The sequence below is a fragment of the Leopardus geoffroyi genome, chromosome D1 (assembly GCF_018350155.1).
Source record: "Leopardus geoffroyi isolate Oge1 chromosome D1, O.geoffroyi_Oge1_pat1.0, whole genome shotgun sequence".
In the NCBI taxonomy this organism is placed as follows: Eukaryota; Metazoa; Chordata; class Mammalia; order Carnivora; family Felidae; genus Leopardus; species Leopardus geoffroyi.
Window position 1 is genome coordinate 62,414,908 of NC_059329.1, and position 20,561 is coordinate 62,435,468.

General features: G+C 40.9%; 1 protein-coding gene across 7 annotated transcripts in view; it reads left to right on the forward strand.

The window, feature by feature from the left end:
- LOC123601256 (tripartite motif-containing protein 34-like) overlaps positions 1-20,561 on the forward strand; it is a 59,519-nt gene that overhangs the window by 9,662 nt on the left and 29,296 nt on the right. For 2 of the 7 annotated variants that reach the window (XM_045484270.1, XM_045484269.1), the window contains exons 5-8: positions 4,982-5,004; positions 6,466-6,566; positions 6,872-6,898; positions 7,457-10,896. In XM_045484270.1, the coding sequence (XP_045340226.1) occupies positions 4,982-5,004; positions 6,466-6,566; positions 6,872-6,898; positions 7,457-8,022 (717 nt within the window). In that variant the 3' untranslated portion in view covers positions 8,023-10,896. Of the gene's footprint in view, positions 1-4,981; positions 5,005-6,465; positions 6,567-6,871; positions 7,109-7,456; positions 10,897-13,981; positions 14,273-19,502; positions 19,976-20,561 lie in introns of those variants that run through there. The other 5 variants (XM_045484265.1, XM_045484267.1, XM_045484271.1 and 2 more) reach the window with 4 other exon arrangements.

Genomic DNA, 20,561 nt, shown 5'->3' on the forward strand with positions numbered 1-20,561 from the left:
GGACACTTAACCGACTGAGCCACCCAGGCACCCCACTTTTTTTTTAAATTAAAAAAAGTGTATTTATTTATTTTGAGAAAGACTGAGAAAGCACAAGTGGGGGAGGGGCAGAGAGAGAGGAGAGACAGAATCCTAAGCAGGCCCTGTGCTGTCAGCTCAAAGCCCGACGTGGTGCATGAAACCACTGGAGATCATGATCTGAGCCGAAATCAAGAGTCTGATGCTTAACAGACTGAGCCACCCAGGCACCCCCTACTATATATCTACAGACTTGAGGGAACAATTTGAACTAATGTTAAAATTTAGACAGGTTTTTTTTTTTTTTTTAAGCATTAATAGTCTGACTATGGTCCTGAGCATGAAGTATGATGGTCATTCAGGGAATTACAGACTTTTCATATTTTTGCTTGACTTCCTGTATATCTTCTTGCCTTTCTTTGCTGGATTTCCAAACACTTCTTTTGTTTTATTCTTGATATCAAGCAGAAGGATAGTTGATTTTCATGTGTTGGCTGGTTTCCTTTGTCTCTGATGCTTGCATCATACCTTTTTTTTTTTTTTTTTTTTTGTATCAGAATCACCTAGAGTGCTATAAATAAAAGTAAAAAAAAAAAAAAATAATAATAAAAATAAAAAAATAAAAAAAACCTTAGCTCCTCAGGCCCATTGTAGTAAGATAACTTTTGCATTTTTTACCAGGTTCTCTAAGTGATTATGATACCAAACAAATTTTGGTAAAAACTTCAATAGGTCTTTTTAATAAGTTGGGCTGGGAAAATAGAATATCCACATGCAAAAAAATGAAGTTAAACTCTTACTTCACACCATATACAAAAATTAACTCAAAGCAGATCAAAAATCTAAATGTAAGGGCACAAATTATAAGACTCTTAGAAGAAAACATAGGTATAAATCTTTGTGACTTTTTACTAGGCAATAGCTTCACAGATATGGCACCCAAAATAGAAACAGCCAAAGATAAAATAAATTGTAGTTCATCAAAATTAAAAACTGTTGTGTTTTAAAGGACACCATGTAGAAAGTGAAAAAATATCCCACAGAATGGGAGAAAATATTTTCAAATCATGGATCTGATAAGGCCTAGTATTCATGATGTATAAAAAACCTCTAACAGCTCAATAATCAAAAGACAACCCAATTTAAAAATGGATAAAGGGCTTGAATAGATATTTCTCCAAAAAAGAGATATAAATAGTCAATAAGCACATGAAAAGATGATTGATATCATTAGCCATCAAGGAAATGTAAACTCAAAACCACAATGATAATACCACCAAAAAAAAAAAAAGAATGGACACATGTGGAGAAATTGGAACTTTTATACATTGCTAGTGAAGATGTAAAATAGTGAAGCTACTTTTGGAAAACTGCTTGTCAGTTCCTCAAAAGGTTAAAGATAGTTACCATATGGCTCAGCAATTCCATTCCTAGGTACATACCTATGAAATGAAAACCTATGTCCACAACTAAACCTGTATACAGAAGTTCATGGCAGCACTGTTCGTAATAGCTGAAAAGTGGAAACAACCCAATTGTCCATTAAGCGAAGAATGCACAAGCAAAATGTGTTATATCCAAACAATGGAATTATTTGGCTCTAAAAAGAAATTAAGCACTAGCGGATGCTACAACATGGATGTACCTTGAAAACATAAGTGAAAGAAGGCAGACCCAAAAGTTCCCTATTGTAGGATTCTGTTTATATAAAGTCTGTAGTTGACAAATCCAAAGACATAAAAATTAGATTACTGGTTGTCAGGGGGCTCTGGAGAGGAGGCAATTATGAAATGGTTGCTAGTGAGTGTACAGTTGCAATAATGAAATTGTTCTGGAATTAAATAGTGGTGATGGTAGATATACATTATAAATGGACTAAACCCTACTAAATTGTGCACTATAAAAGATGAATTTTATGGTATTTTAATTACATCTGAGTAAAACCAAAAACTTTGTAGGCTTATTTATTCCTTTCCCTTGTTGATAATTCATCCACAAGCTCTTCACAACTCTTTCAGTTTACAACTTCACACAACTATTGTGTTTATGTTACTTGTCCAGGCATTTGTTTCACTTAAGCTAGCTTAAGTTGTATCTGTTTACTTGTAATAAAAACAATACTCAGTAGATAAACATTATAAATTTTGTGGGACTAACATCCCATATTTAGATAAAATCTTCAAAGAATGACAAATGGGCCAACCAAGGAACTTACTCTTTTACTAGATTAGGGAATTTGGATGTTCTTTTCCAAAATGTTAAGATACATACTATTGATTGTGGTGCTGTCCCCTCATAACCTGTCTACTGAAAGTTCTTATAACAGCTCTTTTTATCCAGATCTTCATTGTTGTTCTTTGGACATTATATGTCTATTGTTTGCTAGAGGGGCTGTTGTTTGCATGAGGGCTACATTCAATACTGACTGGGAAGAATGAGCTAACAGAGACATGCTGTATTTGAAAATGGATGAAAAATTAGATGAGATTTTAGGTTCTTTCCCTTAGGAAAGGAGGTACTTCTTAATGTTTTTGTCATAGTTATTATATTGGGTCATTTTCGTTTTAGAAATTTTGTAGAATTACACATGTATGAATGATGATAGGCAATTAAATGATGGAGTAAAGATGGCACTTATTATTTTATCTGCTTAGTATCCTTTCCCCTTTTTCTCATAACAACACCTGGGATTTTTTTTTTTCTGATGACACACCAATATGTCTATTTTTGTACATCTACTTGTTTGGGACTGAGAAAATCAACATTATCAAGGATGGATGGGTTAATCTTACCTAAATTAGTTTATCTAATTCCTATATTCCCACAAACCATGCAGTTGAGCATATGACCCAATTTTGGTCAGTGGCTTGGAGCATCAGAATGTATTGTCACAGTGAAGAAAGTTGTCCTTTTGCATGGGAATTATATCACTGAAACGAATGTAAACCAGGAGATTTTAAAGTTGCTATCAATTATAGTCTGAGAATAAAGTCAACAGACAGAGAAGAAAGAGAATTATGAGACACAGAAAGACTAGATACATGATAGTATTTGAGCTTCAAGATCCATCTGTGACTGAAATAGTACCTCTCTGGCCACATCTTTTTTTTGGGGGAGTGGGGTGGGGCGAGGAGTTTAAGACAATGTTAGTTGGCTTCTTTGTCATGTACGACCAAACTATACTAATACAGAGAAGCAAAACTATTCCTCTGATTTCGTTGTAAACCCAGCTGGTGGCATTTAAAGGTAAGGCCAAATATATTGGTATATATTGCTGAAAACAAATCCATAGTGGTGATGATGTGGAAATGCAAATTAGTTGAAAGAAGTTAAGGATGTGGAATGCACTGGCTTGGTAGGGTGTTTTAGTGTTTGGGACAGGGACTGAATGAATATTGGTACCGTATTTGACAAATGGACATAAGAGAGAAAACAATTAGTTGGTGAATAGTAGGTTATATTTTAGATACTTTGAGATTCTAGTACCTGTTTCTTCTTCATTGTGTGATGTATTATCCTGTATACATGATTATAGACAATAGGCCATGATCAGATTATATAAAGTTTGGGATCAGTGACACCTGCATGTGAGCTGAAATTTAAGAAGTGGAAGAGGTTACCAATAAGCAGTGTATGGAACAGAGTTTTGCTGTATATGAACTATGTATTCTGCAGATAGAGCTAGTTTTACTTCTTTCCAACATAAATGCTTTTTTTCTGTTTTTATTGGCTAATTGCCTTGACTAGAACCTCTAGTACCATAGTGTTATAGGCTTTTTTTTTTTTTTTTTTTTTTTTTGCTGTTTAAAAAAAAAATTTTTTTTTGAGAGACAGAGTGGGGGAGGGGCAGAGAGAGAGAATCCCGTGCTGTCAGCATAGAGCCTGATGTGGGGCTCAATCCTATCAACCGTGAGAGCCTGACTTGAGCTGTTCAAGATCAGCTGACTGAACCACTCAGGAGTCCCTCTAGTACCACTTTAAATAGAAGTAGTAAGAGTAGACATTCTTGCGCCTAATTTCAGGGAAAAAGCATTTAGTTCTTCATTAATTTTGAGTTTTTCATAGACTCCCTTTGTCAGGCTGAGGAAGTTCCCCCACTATTTCTAGTGGGCTGTTACTATTCTTTTTTTTTTTTTTTTTCATGAAGGGATATTGAATTTTGTCAAATGTTTTTTTCCTTGTGTCTATTCATGTGGCTTTTACTTTTATTCTATTAATATAATGAATTACATTAATTGTTTTTCTTATGTGAAATCAACTTTGCATTTCGGGGATAAATCCTACTTGGCCATGGTGTATAGATAATTTTCCATATTTTGCTGGATTCAGTTTTTTAGTATTTTGGTGAAGTTTACATCTATACTCATAAGAAATGCTGGCCTGTAGTTCACTTTAATTTTGATGTTTGTTTCATTTTAGTATCATAGTAGTACTGGCTTCATAGAATGAGTTGGGAATTGTTCCCTTTTTTTCTATTTTTTGGAAGAATTTGTGACGTATTTTTTTTTTTTTTATTATTTCTTTAAACCTTTATTAGAATTCACCACTGGAACCATCTGGGCCTGACTTCTTTGTAGGAAGTTCTTGATTTCCAATCTAACCACTACATGTGTTAGGTCTATTCAGATTTTCTATTTCTTGAATCAGTATTGGTAGTTTCTGTGTTTTTAGGAATTTGTCCATTTCATCTAGATTATATGAGTTGTTGGCATATAATTGTTCATAGCCTTTATATTCTTATTAATTTTTGCAAAAGTCAGTAGTGATGTCTTCCCTTTTATTCCTGATTTTAATAATTTCTCCTCTTTTTTCATGGTATGTCTAATCTGTCAAATTTGTTGATATTTTTAAATAGTTCACTTTTGATTTCCCTGATTTTCTCTAGTGTTTTTCTATTTTTTCTTTCATTAATCCTGCATTACTCTTTATACTCCTTGACTCATGTTTTCTTTCTTCTCCCTAGGACATGAGTGGAATCATGAAATGGTGCGTATGGGTGACCAGGAGTTGTACTTTTGTGTTCTGAAGAAAGGTTTGTAGCCATTAAGAGTGATCTGGTGGTCAATCAGAATGAAAAATCTTCCAAATCAGGGAAATTTGGATGTAGTATTTTTAAAATTGCTGGTCATAGACAAGGATTTAAGTGTTCCTTATCTATTGAGAATAGACGAGATTCTATGCTAGTGAATTCAGTGGCTGGAGGTCACAGAGGTAGGGCCAGTAAGGGTGATAAGGATCAGGGATTTCACTATTAGAGTCCTGTGACTTCACTTTGTCCTTGCTCTTCTTCCTGTACTCCACAGGTGCTTGTCCTATCACATGGAGGGCTTCATCAAGTCCTAAAATAGGTTATAAGGGCAGTTCCTTTACAGTTACTTTGCTTACATGGGAATATAAAAGATTAGGTCATTTGGGGAGCCTGGGTGGCTCAATTGGTTAAGCGTCCAACTTTGGCTCAGGTCACAATCTCACGGTTTGTGGTTTGAGCCCCACATTGGGCTCTGTGCTGACAGCTCAGAGCCTGGAGCCTGCTTCGGATTCTGTCTCTGTCTCTCTCTGTCCCTCCTCTGCTCATGTTCTCTCTGTCTCTCTCTCAAAAATAAATAAACATTAAAAAAAATTTTTAAATAAAAGATTAGGTCATTTTACAAGGTTCTCTTTAGATTTCCAAAAACAAACATGAGCCCCAGGGTTAGTGACTTTGACCTTAGTGATATAATTAATTTTTTCCCGTTCACACACATTAGAAGCTTATATGGGAAAGTGTATTTCTTGTGGCTTAAGTTGCCAACCCACCTGACAGCATTAAATTCCTTACAAACACATGAAATACTAACCTTTGTAGTTTGGTGGTCATACTTCTCCTTTACCGAGGGTTTTTAACTTTTTTCAGAACACCGGAAATCTCCAATGTTATTTGTGGGTCATACCACTGGGGTTCAGGCTTTGGACTAAGGCACAAGTTCACAGGCTCTCAAAAAGAGACCTATGGATCTCACATCATAGATAGGATCCTCAGCCTCACTACTGATCTATCTGCCTGGGAGCACACATCTATGAACTCTCCATGAAAGACCCACCGTGATGAATTTCCGACATATTGCATACCTTTTTTAGAGGTAGCTAAGGCTTTTTCTAAACATTATTTCATCAAATTTTCTATTATGTCCACAAGGTATCAAGAAAAGGGTTAATTATTCCATTTTTAGAAGAAGAAACTGTTTCTTTGAGATGAAAACCTTCCCAAGGTCACACAGATGGCAAATGGGAAGGGAGACATGAGCACATTGCTTCTGGCTCCAGCATCAGGATTCTCCCTAACCCCCAGGTCAGGCTTCTGAGGGAGGAGGGATCAAGTGCATCAGTGGCATGGAAGGAGAGAGGAAGGCAGCTGTGTTGTTAGGATACAAGGAAAGAGATACAGGAACATTTTTTTGTCATGCCTAGGAGTGAGATCTGGACACTAAGGAAGCCAAAAACTGTTTCAAGAAGACTGAAGAGTTCATTCCATGCTCCAGATCTGAGGGCAATGCTGCGCATACATAGAGGTGAGGAGAGCCAGGACAGGAGGGCGGGTATGGGAGCCCTGTGGTGTCAGGGACTTAACTGGGGAGCTGGTATAGTTTCAAAGAGAGGATAGAAAGGAGGAGGGTTTTCAGAGAACGAGGGATATTGCTTTAGGAGATGTGGTTATATCTAAGGGGGAATAGCTAGGTGTCCAGTTCATCATCTCAATTACCAGTTTGTGGTCTACCAGGGCTCCCGTCTGCTGGCTCTTCTTTGGAGAAGAGATAGGTATTGGTGCTTAATCATTTGCTTCTAATCAACATCATTGAATCTTTTATCATTTCAGAGCTAACACATGTCCAGTGCTACTGGGGTAAGAAGTTACTGGTTCTTCAAATCCCTGGGTTCTGATCCCCTTTCAGAAATTTGTGATTTCAGGGCACCTGGGTGGCTCAGTCAGTTAAGCGTCCAACTCTTAATCTCAGCTCAGGTCTTGATCTCAGGGTCGTGAGTTCAAGTCCCATGTTGGGCTCTGTGCTGGGTGTGAAGCTTACTTTAAAGAATTTTTTTGTGATTTCAGAGATCTCATGATCTTAGCCCCATGTGTTTATATATATTATATATGTGTATAATATATATAATATTATATATTTCTCTATATATATTTAGTATAATATATATAATATTATATATTTCTGTATATATTTAGTATAATATATATAATATTATATATTTCTCTCTCTCTCTCTCTCTCTCTCTCTCTCTCTCTCTCTATATATATATATATATATATAAATACATTTCTCCAGTGTTTTGCCCCCTTCCCCAACCCATAATACAAGCTTTACCTGGTCTCTTCCCATGGTCCCTCTTCACTAGATAAACCTATCTCATATATCTTACCTGATCTTATCATTTTTTTTCCCTACAGTGGACATCACATTGAATCCAATCAACCTAAATTTAAACCTTGTCCTTTCAGAAGATCAGAGACAAGTGATGCCTATGCCAATTTGGCCTGTTAAATCTTATAATTATGGTATCTTGGGCTCCCAAAACTTCTCTTCAGGGAAACATTACTGGGAAATAGATGTGTCCAAGAAGACTGCTTGGATCCTAGGAGTATACTGTAGAACATGTTTCCGTAATATAAAATATGCTGTTAGACAAGGCACAGATCATCAAAATGTCCTCTCCAGATACAAACCTCAATTTGGCTACTGGGTTATTGGGTTACAGAATAAATTTGAGTATAAAGCCTTTGAGGAGTCTTACACATCTGATCCCAAGGTCTTGACTCTTTCCATGGCTGTTCCTCCCTGTCATGTTGGGGTTTTCCTAGACTATGAAGCAGGCATTGTCTCATTTTTCAATGTCACAAACCATGGGTCACTCATCTACAAATTTTCTAAATGTTGCTTTTCTCAGACTGCTTATCCATATTTTAATCCTTTGAACTGTCCAGGCCCCATCACCCTGTGCCCACCGAGCTCCTGACCCTTCTTAGTCTCTCATCCACTTCTGTGTGGCACCTCTTGTCCTGGGCTCATCTACACCTGAGCTTACCCGCTTCCATCCTTTCTCCTTTTATTTTAGAATGTCTTTGTGCATGCTTTTCTGCATGTATGTAAAATGAATGTGCACTTTTTACCTTTTTGTTTCTCATTTAATTCAACTACCTTTATAGTTTTGTTATTGTTGTATTTTAGTAGTTGTTCTGTGGTTTAAGCCTATGTCAGTACCTTGATATTTTTTTTCACAGATTATTGAGGCTCTGTTCATTGTTTTCATATTGGATAATTTGTATTAATCTACTTTGAAGTTCACTTAGTCTTTCTTTTGTGATCCTGAATTTCTCTTAAGCCACTCCTACATTATTTTTTGAGTGATTGTGGTTTTTAGTTTTAGAATTTCAATTAACAAAACTATTTTTATTTGTCTTTTGACATTTCCTATTTGCTCATTAGTATAACCATATTTTCTTTCATAACTTTAACCTTAGATTTGAGGGCTGCTGTTAAGTCCTTGTCTTTTTTTGTTGTAAATCCTTGTAAATATGATATCTGGATTATCTTGGAGTTGATCTCTATTGATTGCTTTTGCTCTTGAGTATGGACCATGTTTTCTATTTTCTTTGTATGTTAAACAATTTTAACATGTACCTAAAATTCCCCTGGGGGAATTGTGAATGGGATGTAAAGACTCTGGATTCCGTTAATTTTTCTGAAGAATATTTTTTTCTTCAGTTAGTTAACTTGGTTGAACTCAAATCCTAAGTTCTCCCCTGCATTTTGCAGCAGGTGAAATCTCTAGTCAGTTCTTGTAGCTCTATCTGGGCTACTTGGTGTCTGTCTCAAACATGTGTAGTTCTGATTGTTGCTGAGTGTGTACATACAGTTTGGGATTTCCTTCTCTGGATCTCTCTTTCACAGACATTCTTTTGCCATTTTTCAGCTGCAGGTACATCCTCAAATTATTCTTCTTGCTCTTCAAGTTAATAAGTCTGTATGTTGCTGAGTTTTAATGTCCTACTTACTACTAATTGAGGTTTGCTTTCAAATAAAAACCCACAAAACCAGGAAACTCCTCCAGTAGTATTCCCTTCTTCCCATGGTCGATTACACTGTAGATTCTAGTGTTTTGTCACTCTCTAGTGCCTTCATGTTTTTTGTTTTGTTCTTACAATTGTTCAAGGTTAATAGTGTTGATGTATAGGTAACGGGTACTTTTGTTAGAATAAATACCTCTGTTTGTGGAAACAGAACAAGTTTTGTTTGTCCTGGGTATCCTAAGCTATAAGTTCAATTGTTGAATTTTAGTATTTTTTTTCTTTTTTATACAAACTTCCAGATTTTGTTCAAAGTGGTTATACCATTTTGCATTCCCACATATTTCAGAAAGGGAATAATGGGATGGAGTAGGATGGTTAATGCAGACATAGTAGGAATAGATGTGTTTTTAGGTATATCTGGTTAAAACTGGAGGGGACTGGAGAGCTCAGAGTCTCGCTGTGTGACGAGTGCAGCTTAGTGGTATTGATTGCAGTGTTCACAAGAAATGAGCTTCCTCACCCAAGGACCTCTTCTCTACCCAGTACTTCTTCCTTTGCCAATCCTTGCACAGATCCAATATCCATGGTTTTACTCCTCTTCATCTGAATCTCTGAAATGACCCCACATCCATGGTCAGTATCTTGGGACATTCTTAGGAAACATTAGCTTTGCAGCTGAGAGAAATCAGTGGGGAAGTCAGGTCCTGTCAAGATACCTGAAAACTTGGGCAAGCAGAACATCTGAATTTACTACGCTTCTCTCACCAAACATATTTTCTCACCAGAGCGGAGTACGTGTCTATGTTCCACATTCCAGCTTATTATCTTCTGTGTTACCGGGAAAAAGAAATCTTTCTTAGGGCTCTGTATATCCCCTCCAGTCATTACATCTCCTGCTTGCAGAGGAATCTAATGAAATATTTCCCCCTTTGGCCCGTGGATTTTTAATACTTTTTGCATTTGAGAAAATCTTAGGGTAAATAAAGCAAAAGTCAACGTGGTTAAAGTATATCGGTGGAAACAGATAAAACACCAATCCACGTAAACCGTAGGAAGAAAAGAGGAGATGTGAAAAATTGATTAAAATTTGTCAAATGTGGAAACAAACCCAGAGCCCATTAATGGATGAATGGATAAAAAAGATGTGAGATATATGCAGTGGAATACTACTCAGCCATAAAAAAGAATGCAATCTTAACATTCAACAACACAGATGGGCCTTGAGGGTGTAATGCTAAGTGAATTTAGAGAAAGACAAATACCATATGTTTTCACTTATATGTGTAATCTAAAAAACAAAACAAGCAAATAAAACAAAAATCATAGATACAGAGATCAGATTGGTGGTTGCTAGAGATGGGGGTTTGGAGGTGGGCAAAATGGATGAAGGGGATCAAGAGGTAAAGACTTCCACTTATAAAGTAACTCATGTAACATACAGCCTGATGACTATAGCAAATAATACTGTGTTGCAAATTTGAAAGTTGCTACAAAAGTAAATCTTAAACGTTCTCATCACAGGAAAGAAAACATTTTCTTGATTCCCTATGGTGATAGATAGGAACTTGATTTATTGTGGTGAACATTTCACAATGTGTACAAATGTTGAAACATTATGTTGTACACCTAAACTAATATAATGTATGTCAATTATACTTCAATAAAAAATGATCAAAGGGGAATCCAATATATGTTATCGATACCAGAAGAGTAACTGAATTCTATGATGTGGCAGCAACTGTGTTCAGAGCAAGAACAGTGTATAGAAGCATGATTTATCATCAAGATGTTCCATTCAATTAAAAATATTTTTAAAATTATATATCTGTGTATCTATCTATTTATCATTCTTTATATGAAATGACTTCTAATAGATCTGAGGCAATAAGCAACAAAATAGGGAAAGTCCCTGCCTAACCTCATGAACCTTGAAGTTGGGGGTGGCCACTGATATTGCCACTGATAATATCAGTAATACAGTAGGTTTCCTGCTGCATTTCTCTCTGTTGCTTTGCACTTCTGCATATTCAATTAAATTTTTTTAATGTTTATTTATTTTTGATAGAGAAACAGAGCACAAGCTGGGGAGGGGCAGAGAGAGAGAGAGAGAGAGAGGACAGAATCCAAAGCAGGCTCCAGGTTTTGAGCTGTCAGCATAGAGCCTGATGCGAGGCTCAAAGTCACAGACCATGAGATCATGGCCCAAGCTGAAGTCTGATGCTTAACCTACTGAGCCACCCGGGCTCCCCTAATTTTTTAATGTTTATTTTTGAGAGACAGAGAGAGAGCACAAGCGGGGCAGGGATAGAGAGACAGAGGGAGACACAGAATCCGAAGCGGGCTCCGGGCTCCGAGCTGTCAGCACAGAGCCCAATGCCTGGCTCAAACCCATGAACCTTGAAATCAGCGCTCACCTGACTGATCCACCCAGGCGCCCTGCATATTCATTTTCTAACTCAAGGTATAGTGGCTGAATCCTCACCTCCAGGAGTAACCTTGTTTCAGCAAGGACTGCCAGAGAGAAATTCAAGCAAAGGAAGCCCTAGATAAAGAACTTATGGCATCTCTGTGGGCCATGGCTCAGGACTCTGGACCAGTTGTGCACTGAGTGCAACAGAAGAGAGAGAATGGCCTGGTTTTGCTCAGGGATGCAAAAGATGCTATGAGGAAGACAGTAGGGTAAAGTCAGAAAGTTCTTTGAAGCTTAACAATTTAACGCCTGTCAGTATTAATCATGTAGGATTTCTGCAGTGCTCTCCACATAAATTCCTAACACCCTGTCCCCAGGTCTGGGAACCTTAATGGTGTGACAGTCCCTCTACAGCTCCTTTGGTGTTTTCTAGTCCTACAAGTTTTCCAAATTCAAACTCCGGGATCTCCAGCAGCTCACACACACAAAATTACTAACTTTGCTCATCCTTCTCCTTGGATCATTGCTGCCACCCAGAAACTGAGCTCACCTGGGAGATCAGCCAGAGCACATAGGAAGGATTTCCATAAGGGGCATCTTGACGACTGTTAATAAAACAAAATGAGATGCTTGTTTGGTGTTAAATAATATGAAAGGACATCAGAAGAAGGGGCATGTTAATAATATCCTAAGACCCATGAGAAAAGAGAGAGTAGGAAAGCTTCTTTATTTTAACTACCTTTCCTCCTGTGAATGATAGCTACACTCCAGACTGACTCATTCAGACTGCAGATCTCATCAAAACTCCTTTTTTGGGGCGCCTGGGTGGCGCAGTCGGTTAAGCGTCCGACTTCAGCCAGGTCACGATCTCGCGGTCCGTGAGTTCGAGCCCCGCGTCAGGCTCTGGGCTGATGGCTCAGAGCCTGGAGCCTGTTTCCGATTCTGTGTCTCCCTCTCTCTCTGCCCCTCCCCCGTTCATGCTCTGTCTCTCTCTGTCCCAAAAATAAATAAATGTTGAAAAAAAAAAAAAAAAACTCCTTTTTTTTTTTTTTTTTTTTTTTTTTTACAGTGACGTCCTCTTATCTGACCAGGTCTTTTGGGATTAAAGTTGACTTTTTAAACATTATCAGGGGCACCTGATGGCTCAGTCAGCTAAGCGTCTGACTTCAGCTCAGGTCATGATCTCATCATTCCTGGGTTCGAGCCTTCTGTCTGCCTCTGCCTCTGTGCTGACAGTTCAGAGCCTGGAGCCTGCTTTAGATTCTGTGTCTCCCTCTCTCTCTGCCCCTCCTCCGCTTGCACTCTGTCTCTCTCTCCTTTAAAAATAAACAACAACAACAAAAAAATGTTAAACATTATCACCCTTACAACACCCTCCTTGTACAGTTGGCTCTCCTACATCACTGTTTGGCATGCATTCTTTGAAACTGCACAGCTCCCCTGTTTTGTTATCATTGTCATTATCACACTTCACCAATGCCACTTGACATAGAATTTTAGAATTGTTAGTCAGGGTTCTCCAGAGAAACAGAACCAATATGAAGGAGATTTATTATGAGGAATTGGCTCACATGATTATTGGGCTGAGAAGTTCCAGGATCTGGTGGCTGCGAAGTGGAGACCTAGGAAAGCTGGTGGTGTAATTCAGTCCGAGACCAAAGGCTTGAGAACTGGGGTGGGTAATGGTGTAAATTCCAGTCCAAGGACAGGAGAGGACCTGTATCCCGGCTCAAGCAGGCAGGCAGGAAATAAAAGGGATGAATCCCTTTTTCTTCTCAGGCCCCGCAACAAATTAAATGATGCCCAACAACACTGGTGAAGACAACCTGAGTCGACAGATTTGAATGATAATCTCATCTAGAAACAACCACTTCCCAGACAGACCCAGAAATGTTTAATCTGGGCACCTCGGGGCCAGTCAAGTTGACACATGACATTAACCTTGATTATTTTCCTGCTTCGTTTTTATTATGCTAGGATTTTAGAGATTATATGCTGAAAAGTATTAGATGCGTTGCCCAACGTGACACTTGAAACAGCTCCATCTTCCCAGCCTCCGTAGAAAAAGCGTCATTTTTGGCCGTCTTGAATCCACAATCTGAAGGTCAGCTTCGCTGTGCTACCACTCTGTGACAGCCCCTGACTGACCACCTGAATGAGGTAACGCCAGATTTGCACAGTCCTGCCCTCTCACACGCCGATGAGGACACACACCGGTCAGATTCACAGACCCCAGCGGGGGGATGCGGAACTGTAGACAGCCTGCCCATGTGGCCGCCCCAGGCCAGCCTCAAGTGCGGGTCCTCCTTGTGGGAAAGGAGGAATTTTATTCCCTCCCCATGACAGCTCATTTGTAGCGGAAAAAGGCAAGGCGGGTGTGTGTGAAGTTACACTGCTCGGGTAAGCCTCCTTCTCCAAAGGCCGCCTTAACCCTGATAAAGCACGCGAGCAGCATGAGCGCAATCCCGGGCCCATCCGGCGGCGGCTCGGAAACCTGGTCATTTTCCTGGGGGGCGGGAGGGGGGGGACGGGGGGGGGGTCCTATGCGGAGGCCTCCCATTGGTCGGTGGCCTCTCCTCCTGTCCTGCCTTCCCCCAAGAATTCAACTTCCGTTTTCACTTTGCTCCTCCGGGTCTCAGCGGAGATTAGCGCCTGGTTTGGGGACAGGATCCCGAACACGTCTGCCTCTACTCTTCTTCGGGGAGGCACGACTTCTCCCCTGGTGTCGGAAGCTGTGTGCAGTAGTTTGCGGAGGGCAGCGGTGGGGAGAAGAACCGAATTTTGGGGTGAGTCTAACGTGGGGTCTCGCAGCTGCTGTGAAGGGCGGGGCAACGCCCAGCTTGCAGCCTTCCTGCTGAGAGTGCCCGGTAGGGGTGCAAGTAGGGGGCGGGGAGGGTGGGGAAGGCCGGCTGGAGGAGGCGCAGTCCTCAAAGAAGGGAGCTGTGAAGACTGGAATGGAAGGGCTTTGTTCTTTCTTGGAAGGAACCTTCATTTCTCCAGGCAGAGTCTACCCTGGAGATTCTCCTTCCCATTCTGCAAGTGTGAATTGCACCTTGCTGAGGACAAGCCAGAATCCTCCATTTTTCAGAGGTAGAAAGTTCCTGCTCTCCACAGCAAGAGCGAAGGCAGAAGGATCTTTGAATCCTAACGTTTGAATGCCTGTCGCTTAACAATAAAGTATTTCTGCATGACTCTAGATAAATTTTCACCACCTCGGCCTGTCTGTGCCTACGAGCTTGGTGGGGTGATAACCGGCAGGCCCTGCAGCCTTCATCTGTGAACTCGTCTAGAAGGTCCTTAAGAATGACCAACCTTACTCATCTTTCTCCCAGGCCATATCTGCCTCGGAAACAGGTTGCCCGAGAGATCAGGAGTGAGGGGAGCATTCTCCAGACGTGGGGTCTTTTCTAACTTTTAATAAACAAAATGAGTTTGATTGTTGTTAACGATGTAAAACGATGTGGGAAGAAGTATGTTACAGAATCCTGAGAGCCAGGAGGGAAGGGAGTTTACAGCAGGGGAGCCTCTGTTTACTCCACCCCCTTCCCATAGGAGGTACAGCTGCATCCCCCTTATAGCGGGATGGGGGACACCCGTCACATCAGATCTCTTCTCCCACCCTGCCTGACTTTACTTCATCTGACCAAACGTCACTTTATCAAAGCTGATTTTGGAGGTTATTACCTCCGCTGCATATTCCTTGTGCCCCTCTCAGCCACTGGTCAGTGACTGGCACCTGACTTCTGAACTCAAATAGTACACCTCTTGTCATGCCAATGATCACAGGGTTTTAGAATCGATTTGTTTACTTTTCTGCTTCCTTTTATTTTTGCTAGTTTTATAAGGAGTTCATATTAAATAGTATTAGATGACTACCTGGCAAATGAAACAGCACAATTTTCTTTTCCCATTCTACTTAGGCAAAGTGACTCTTTCCCATATATGTCCATAACTTGTGGCTTCATCATACTTAGAGAAACAGTTTGGTTTAGTCACAAAAGAATCAAATTTTGTGTGTATCTTTACTGTTTGGACTTTTACATAGTTAATTGTCTTTTTATGTCCTTTTGCTTGTCCTTAGCTCTCGCCTCTGGAACATGTCGAGTTTGCATTCTCACGAGCTCAGATGTATGGAGAAGACCCATGAGTAGGGTCCTGACACCTGTGGCAGCCAGCTGACCCGGGAGTTCTGTCAGGCAGATACCACTCATGTTCCCGTATCTATCTCCCAGATTGCCACAGAGCCCTTGGGTCACGGCTTAAGTAGCAGTGAGCTCCTCCCCCATGTATGGCAACTCCAGCCCCTTTGCCCATTCCTCCTCCTGTGTCAGTGGTGACAGCAGCTGCTTTGTCATTAGCTCCTCATAGCCCTAGTGTGAAAATAAACCCCACAGCCCTACAGCAGGATGCATTCGCTGTTGCTCCCTCCCATAGAAGGCTCTTGACGCTTCTCTGCACTGGTTGTATCTTGAATGGGATGAGAAATAATTGGAGGCCTCACTCCATGTTCATAACATAGCTTGGCTAGATATTATCATGTAATAGGGGTAGATTTTATCGTGTAATAGGTACATATAATATAATATCTACCTCTGATAAGATACCTACCTCTCATCTTCCTGTTTGTCAGAGCCTCATCTGACCCATGGTCTCTCCAGCTGGGGGCTTACTTCATATGGTCTTTGAACTATTTTCAGTATCTTTACCATTAGCTGGATTATATTTGCAGTGCATGGCTGCCTTATTCTCATCAGGTTTCCTTTATGAATGATGAACGTGGCATGAGTGGACAGTTTTAGTAGATTTAAATTGATCTCCATGCTGCCTTCATAGCTTTCCCCTCCCTTGTGTGGAGCAAAGGGAAACCTTATCGGTTGTCTCATACTGGAGATCGTTCTTTACCATCAAACCTTGGCAGCCATCAAAACCTTAATCATTACTGAGATCTTCCCTTTCTCTGTTTTTTGCCACATACCCCTGTTTGCCTGGAGCTCCTGACAGAACCCTTGAATCTAGACTGTGGCCACAGGGCCATCAGAGAATGAGTGTCATTGTGCTACCACTGTGGGACACCCACCAGCTGCAGTTGTGGTGACTGACCACTGGCAATAGTTTCCACTTTGGGTCACCATTTCCATCCATGCAACCTGACAAGATGCAAACCTCCAGGTTCATTTAGCTTATCTGGGGGCTAGAGGACCGGAGACACAGCATGCTGGCATGGCTGCTTCAGGTGAGCCATCAGTGATGGCCCTTACAGTGATACAGGAGGTATTTTATCCCTGGTATCTCAGCTTCTTAAGAAACCAGACTAGGTAGATGTGGGTGAACCTGCCATCCATAAGCCTCGCGCTACAAAGGGCTGATTACCTGGTGAAATCGCATGAGTACAGCTTCCAGGGGCCTAAACAAGACCTATTTGGCCCTAAGAGTCACAATCTGCTTGTGAAAAGCGAGTCTTTGCTTACCAGCCAGCATTTAAGGTCTGTATCAAGTCTTCCTAGTCCCAATGCACTTCACACATCAAGCCATTTTTGCTGTTAATATTGTGGCCTTGCAAGACAGCTGACCTTCCACTTCATTGTAACCTGGTAGGTTTCCCAGAAAAACGAACAAGAAACTACCCGCCAGAAGAGTAAACCAGTGTTACCTTTACCAGAAGAAGGATCCCAAGCCTGATGTTAACCCCTTGTTCCCAACTCCCAACCCTATCCTTTTACCTCATCTTATCTCTCACTCTTATCTGCTGCCCTCCATTTCCTTCATCAACTTGTCCCTTGAGCTATCATCCTCCTTCTCCGAGTTGCTGTGTGGGCATCCCACCTGACCTTCCCAGTTCCACACCGGATCCACCTAATCTGTCACACAGCCTGAGTGCAGAGCTAAATATGCTCCTACTCTTCTCTGACGAGAAAACCTTGATAATTTCTCCCTGCTCTTGGAAAAGATTCCCTAAACGTTGTGTAATTTGGGGAGTGTTCTATTTGATGGCTGCTGAAGGCTCATGTGATGTCAAAGTCCCAGCAATTTTCTGCACCCCAGCCACACTGACCTTTTAAAACTCTGCCACCTGGGTGGCTCAGTCAGTTAAGCGCCCAACTTTGCTCAGGTCATGATCTCACAGTTTGTGAGTTCGAGCCCCGCGTCGGGCTCTGTGCTGACAACTCGGAGCCTGGAGCATGCTTCGGATTCTGTGTCTCCCTCTCTCTCTGACCCTTGCTTGCTCATGCTCTGTCTCTCTCTCTCTCTCTCAAAAATAAGTAAACGTTAAAACTCATACAAGGTGACATGTTTTCTGTGACCAGATCACTTCTTCTACCCAGTACATTGTGTCCCCTGTCTCATCCCATCTTTCCTTCATTTTCTTCAGCTTTCAATTCAACCCTTCTGTTTTCAAGTTGGAATTCTTGGATAACCCTTTATTTACCCCATTATTTGTTTTCCCAACAGTATGTGCATCTCTCTAGTAGTGTTTTCCACATCTTCTTGCACACGCTGTGTATGTGTGTGTGTGTGTATGTGTGTGTGTGTGTATGTGTGTGTGGTCTAATATTTAATTTATGAATGCCAAGTCCATAGTGGTTTAAACCCTCTGTTTTTAAAAATTTTAATTCCAATATGGTTCACGTATAGTGTTATATTAGTTTCAGGTGTACAATATAGTGATTCAGCGCTTCATACGACACATTATGCTCATCACAGCAAGTGCCCTCCTTAATCCTCCTTGCCTATTTAACCCATCCCCCACTCACATCCCCTCTGGTAACCATCAGTTTGTTCTCTATAGTTAAGAGTCTGTTTCTTGATTTTTCTCTCTCTCTCTCAGTCTTTCTCTCTCTCTCTCTCTCTCTCTCTCTCTTTCTCTCCCCCCCCCCCCTCCTGCTCGTTTGGGTTTCAACCCTCTGTTTAGACTTGTTTTGGTGTTTATGGGTATTAGTCAAGTTGCTGGCATTTAATTCATCATTAATGATAATTAATTGAATAAACTTGCCCAATATTTTGAGACTTCTTTGTCAAGACTAACATTTCATCTGTGTTTCTATTTTTTTTTCAGGTATTTGACTTATATGATCCTATGAGTATATACCATCTCCCCTACTGTCCCCCTACATACACACCTTTAGGTTCCTGTTAATGTCCCTGGTTTATTTCCTGGCCATGCTGAAATCTCACTGGTTATAAACACTGGACTTCCCAGAACCTCTCAGCTGGTCTGGATCTCTTCATCCCCACACCTTCCATTGTTCTGGGTGTTAATTGGGTCCTTTTGTTTGCCTTTGATTAGCTCATTGGGATAGGGGACAGACCTCTGTAGGAGGGCTTTGAATACGTTAAGTTGATCCCAACTCTGTATTGGAGATAAATGATCTTTGTAAGTCACTTACCACCTCTGTTCACACGTCTGATGAAGGGTTTGCTTTTACCGTGTACACAAACATACTGTCATATATTATGTCATGATAAGAGAAATCATTGCAAACTTCTCGTAAGTGATGTCAATGGTTACACTGTAAGTTAGAGCAGGATTTTTTGATAAGAGAACTTGTTGAGAGTTTACTGAAGTGTAAGAGTGAGTCATACCGATGTCAGGGGCAGTATCCATGCTGAGTGAAAGACAGGTATAAAAACCCAAAGGCATATGTGGATGGGTGCTTTTTACAGTGGGGCTGTGTTTTGGAGATGGCAAAGAAAAAGCAAGAGAGATGGTAGGTCACACAAGGGTCTTGGTAGAGGAGGCCTCAGGTCATCTTTTTGTTTAGTAAAATAAAAGGAAAATAATAGTCGTCGCAGATAAAGATGGGATTTGTCCTGTCACATGAACCAGGAGTAATGCACTTGAAATTATTAAGAAAAGTCCTGTTTACCAGGTCCCCACGCTCCTTTCTTGTTTCTCCACCTTTTCTTTCTTGTCCTTCAATGTTACGATTTTGGCCTGTCCTCGATTTCTGCGCAATTAGGGTAATTTTATTCCTACCTTTCTTATTCTGCCCTCTTTTAACCTTCCCAATCATGCAGGGATCTGTGAGCAAGAAGAGCCACAGACGTCGGGACAGGGAGCAGCTGCTATGGCTTCTGAACTCCTGAAATGCTTACAGGAGGAAGTGACCTGCCCCATCTGCCTGGACATCCTGACACAGCCCCTGAGCCTAGACTGTGGCCACAGCTTCTGCCAGGCCTGCATCACTGCAAAGACCAAGGAGTCCACGACAAACCAAGGAGGGGAGAGCAGATGCCCTGTGTGCCGAATCAGATACTGTCCTGGGGAGCTGCGTCCTAACTGGCATGTGGCCAACATAGTGGAGAGGCTCAGAGAGGTCAAGGTGAGCCCCGAGGAGGGGCAGAAGATAAATCTCTGTGAGCGCCATGAAGAGAAACTCCTGCTTTTCTGTAAGACGGATGGGAAGGTCATTTGCTGGCTTTGCGAACGGTCTCAGGAGCACCGCGGTCACCACACTGTCCTCGTGGAGGAAATTGCCCAGGACTACCAGGTAAGAGACCAGGATGGAGGAAATACAGGGCAGAAAACGGTACTTGATGAGCAATCTCCACTTTGTATTCAACTTTCATTCCCTTGTCACCATAGACCCCCTTGGGCTGTCCCCAAGTCTGTGATTTTGTCTTTCTATTCTCACCTTCCAAGACCTGAAAGACAGTTTTTTTGTTTGTTTGTTTTTGTTTTTTGCCTAAAGAACATTTTTGGCCATTCCACTCAATTGCAACTTTTTGTAACCCTACCACACAGGTTTAACCAAAAGTAGATACTTTTGTACCTTGCACTAGATGGGTGGAGATTTCGTGCCCAAGAGAGGCTCTCATCACTCCGTTGAACAGTAGGGTAGATTGAGATGTAATTTCTTTCCTGGCTGCAGGATTCAGCTTGTTCTTCTGATACAAAGAGAATCAGTCACTCTCTTTTGACAAGGGGATGGTGATGTCCATCACCTGAGTCTTAAAGAACACATTCACCACCACCTCAAGTTTTCTTCCAAGTCACGGATTCTAATTGCTGTTTTCACCGGTTCTGTAAACTCTTGTCTCTTTGGAGATCAGCCTGATTTTTCCCCTCATTTATCC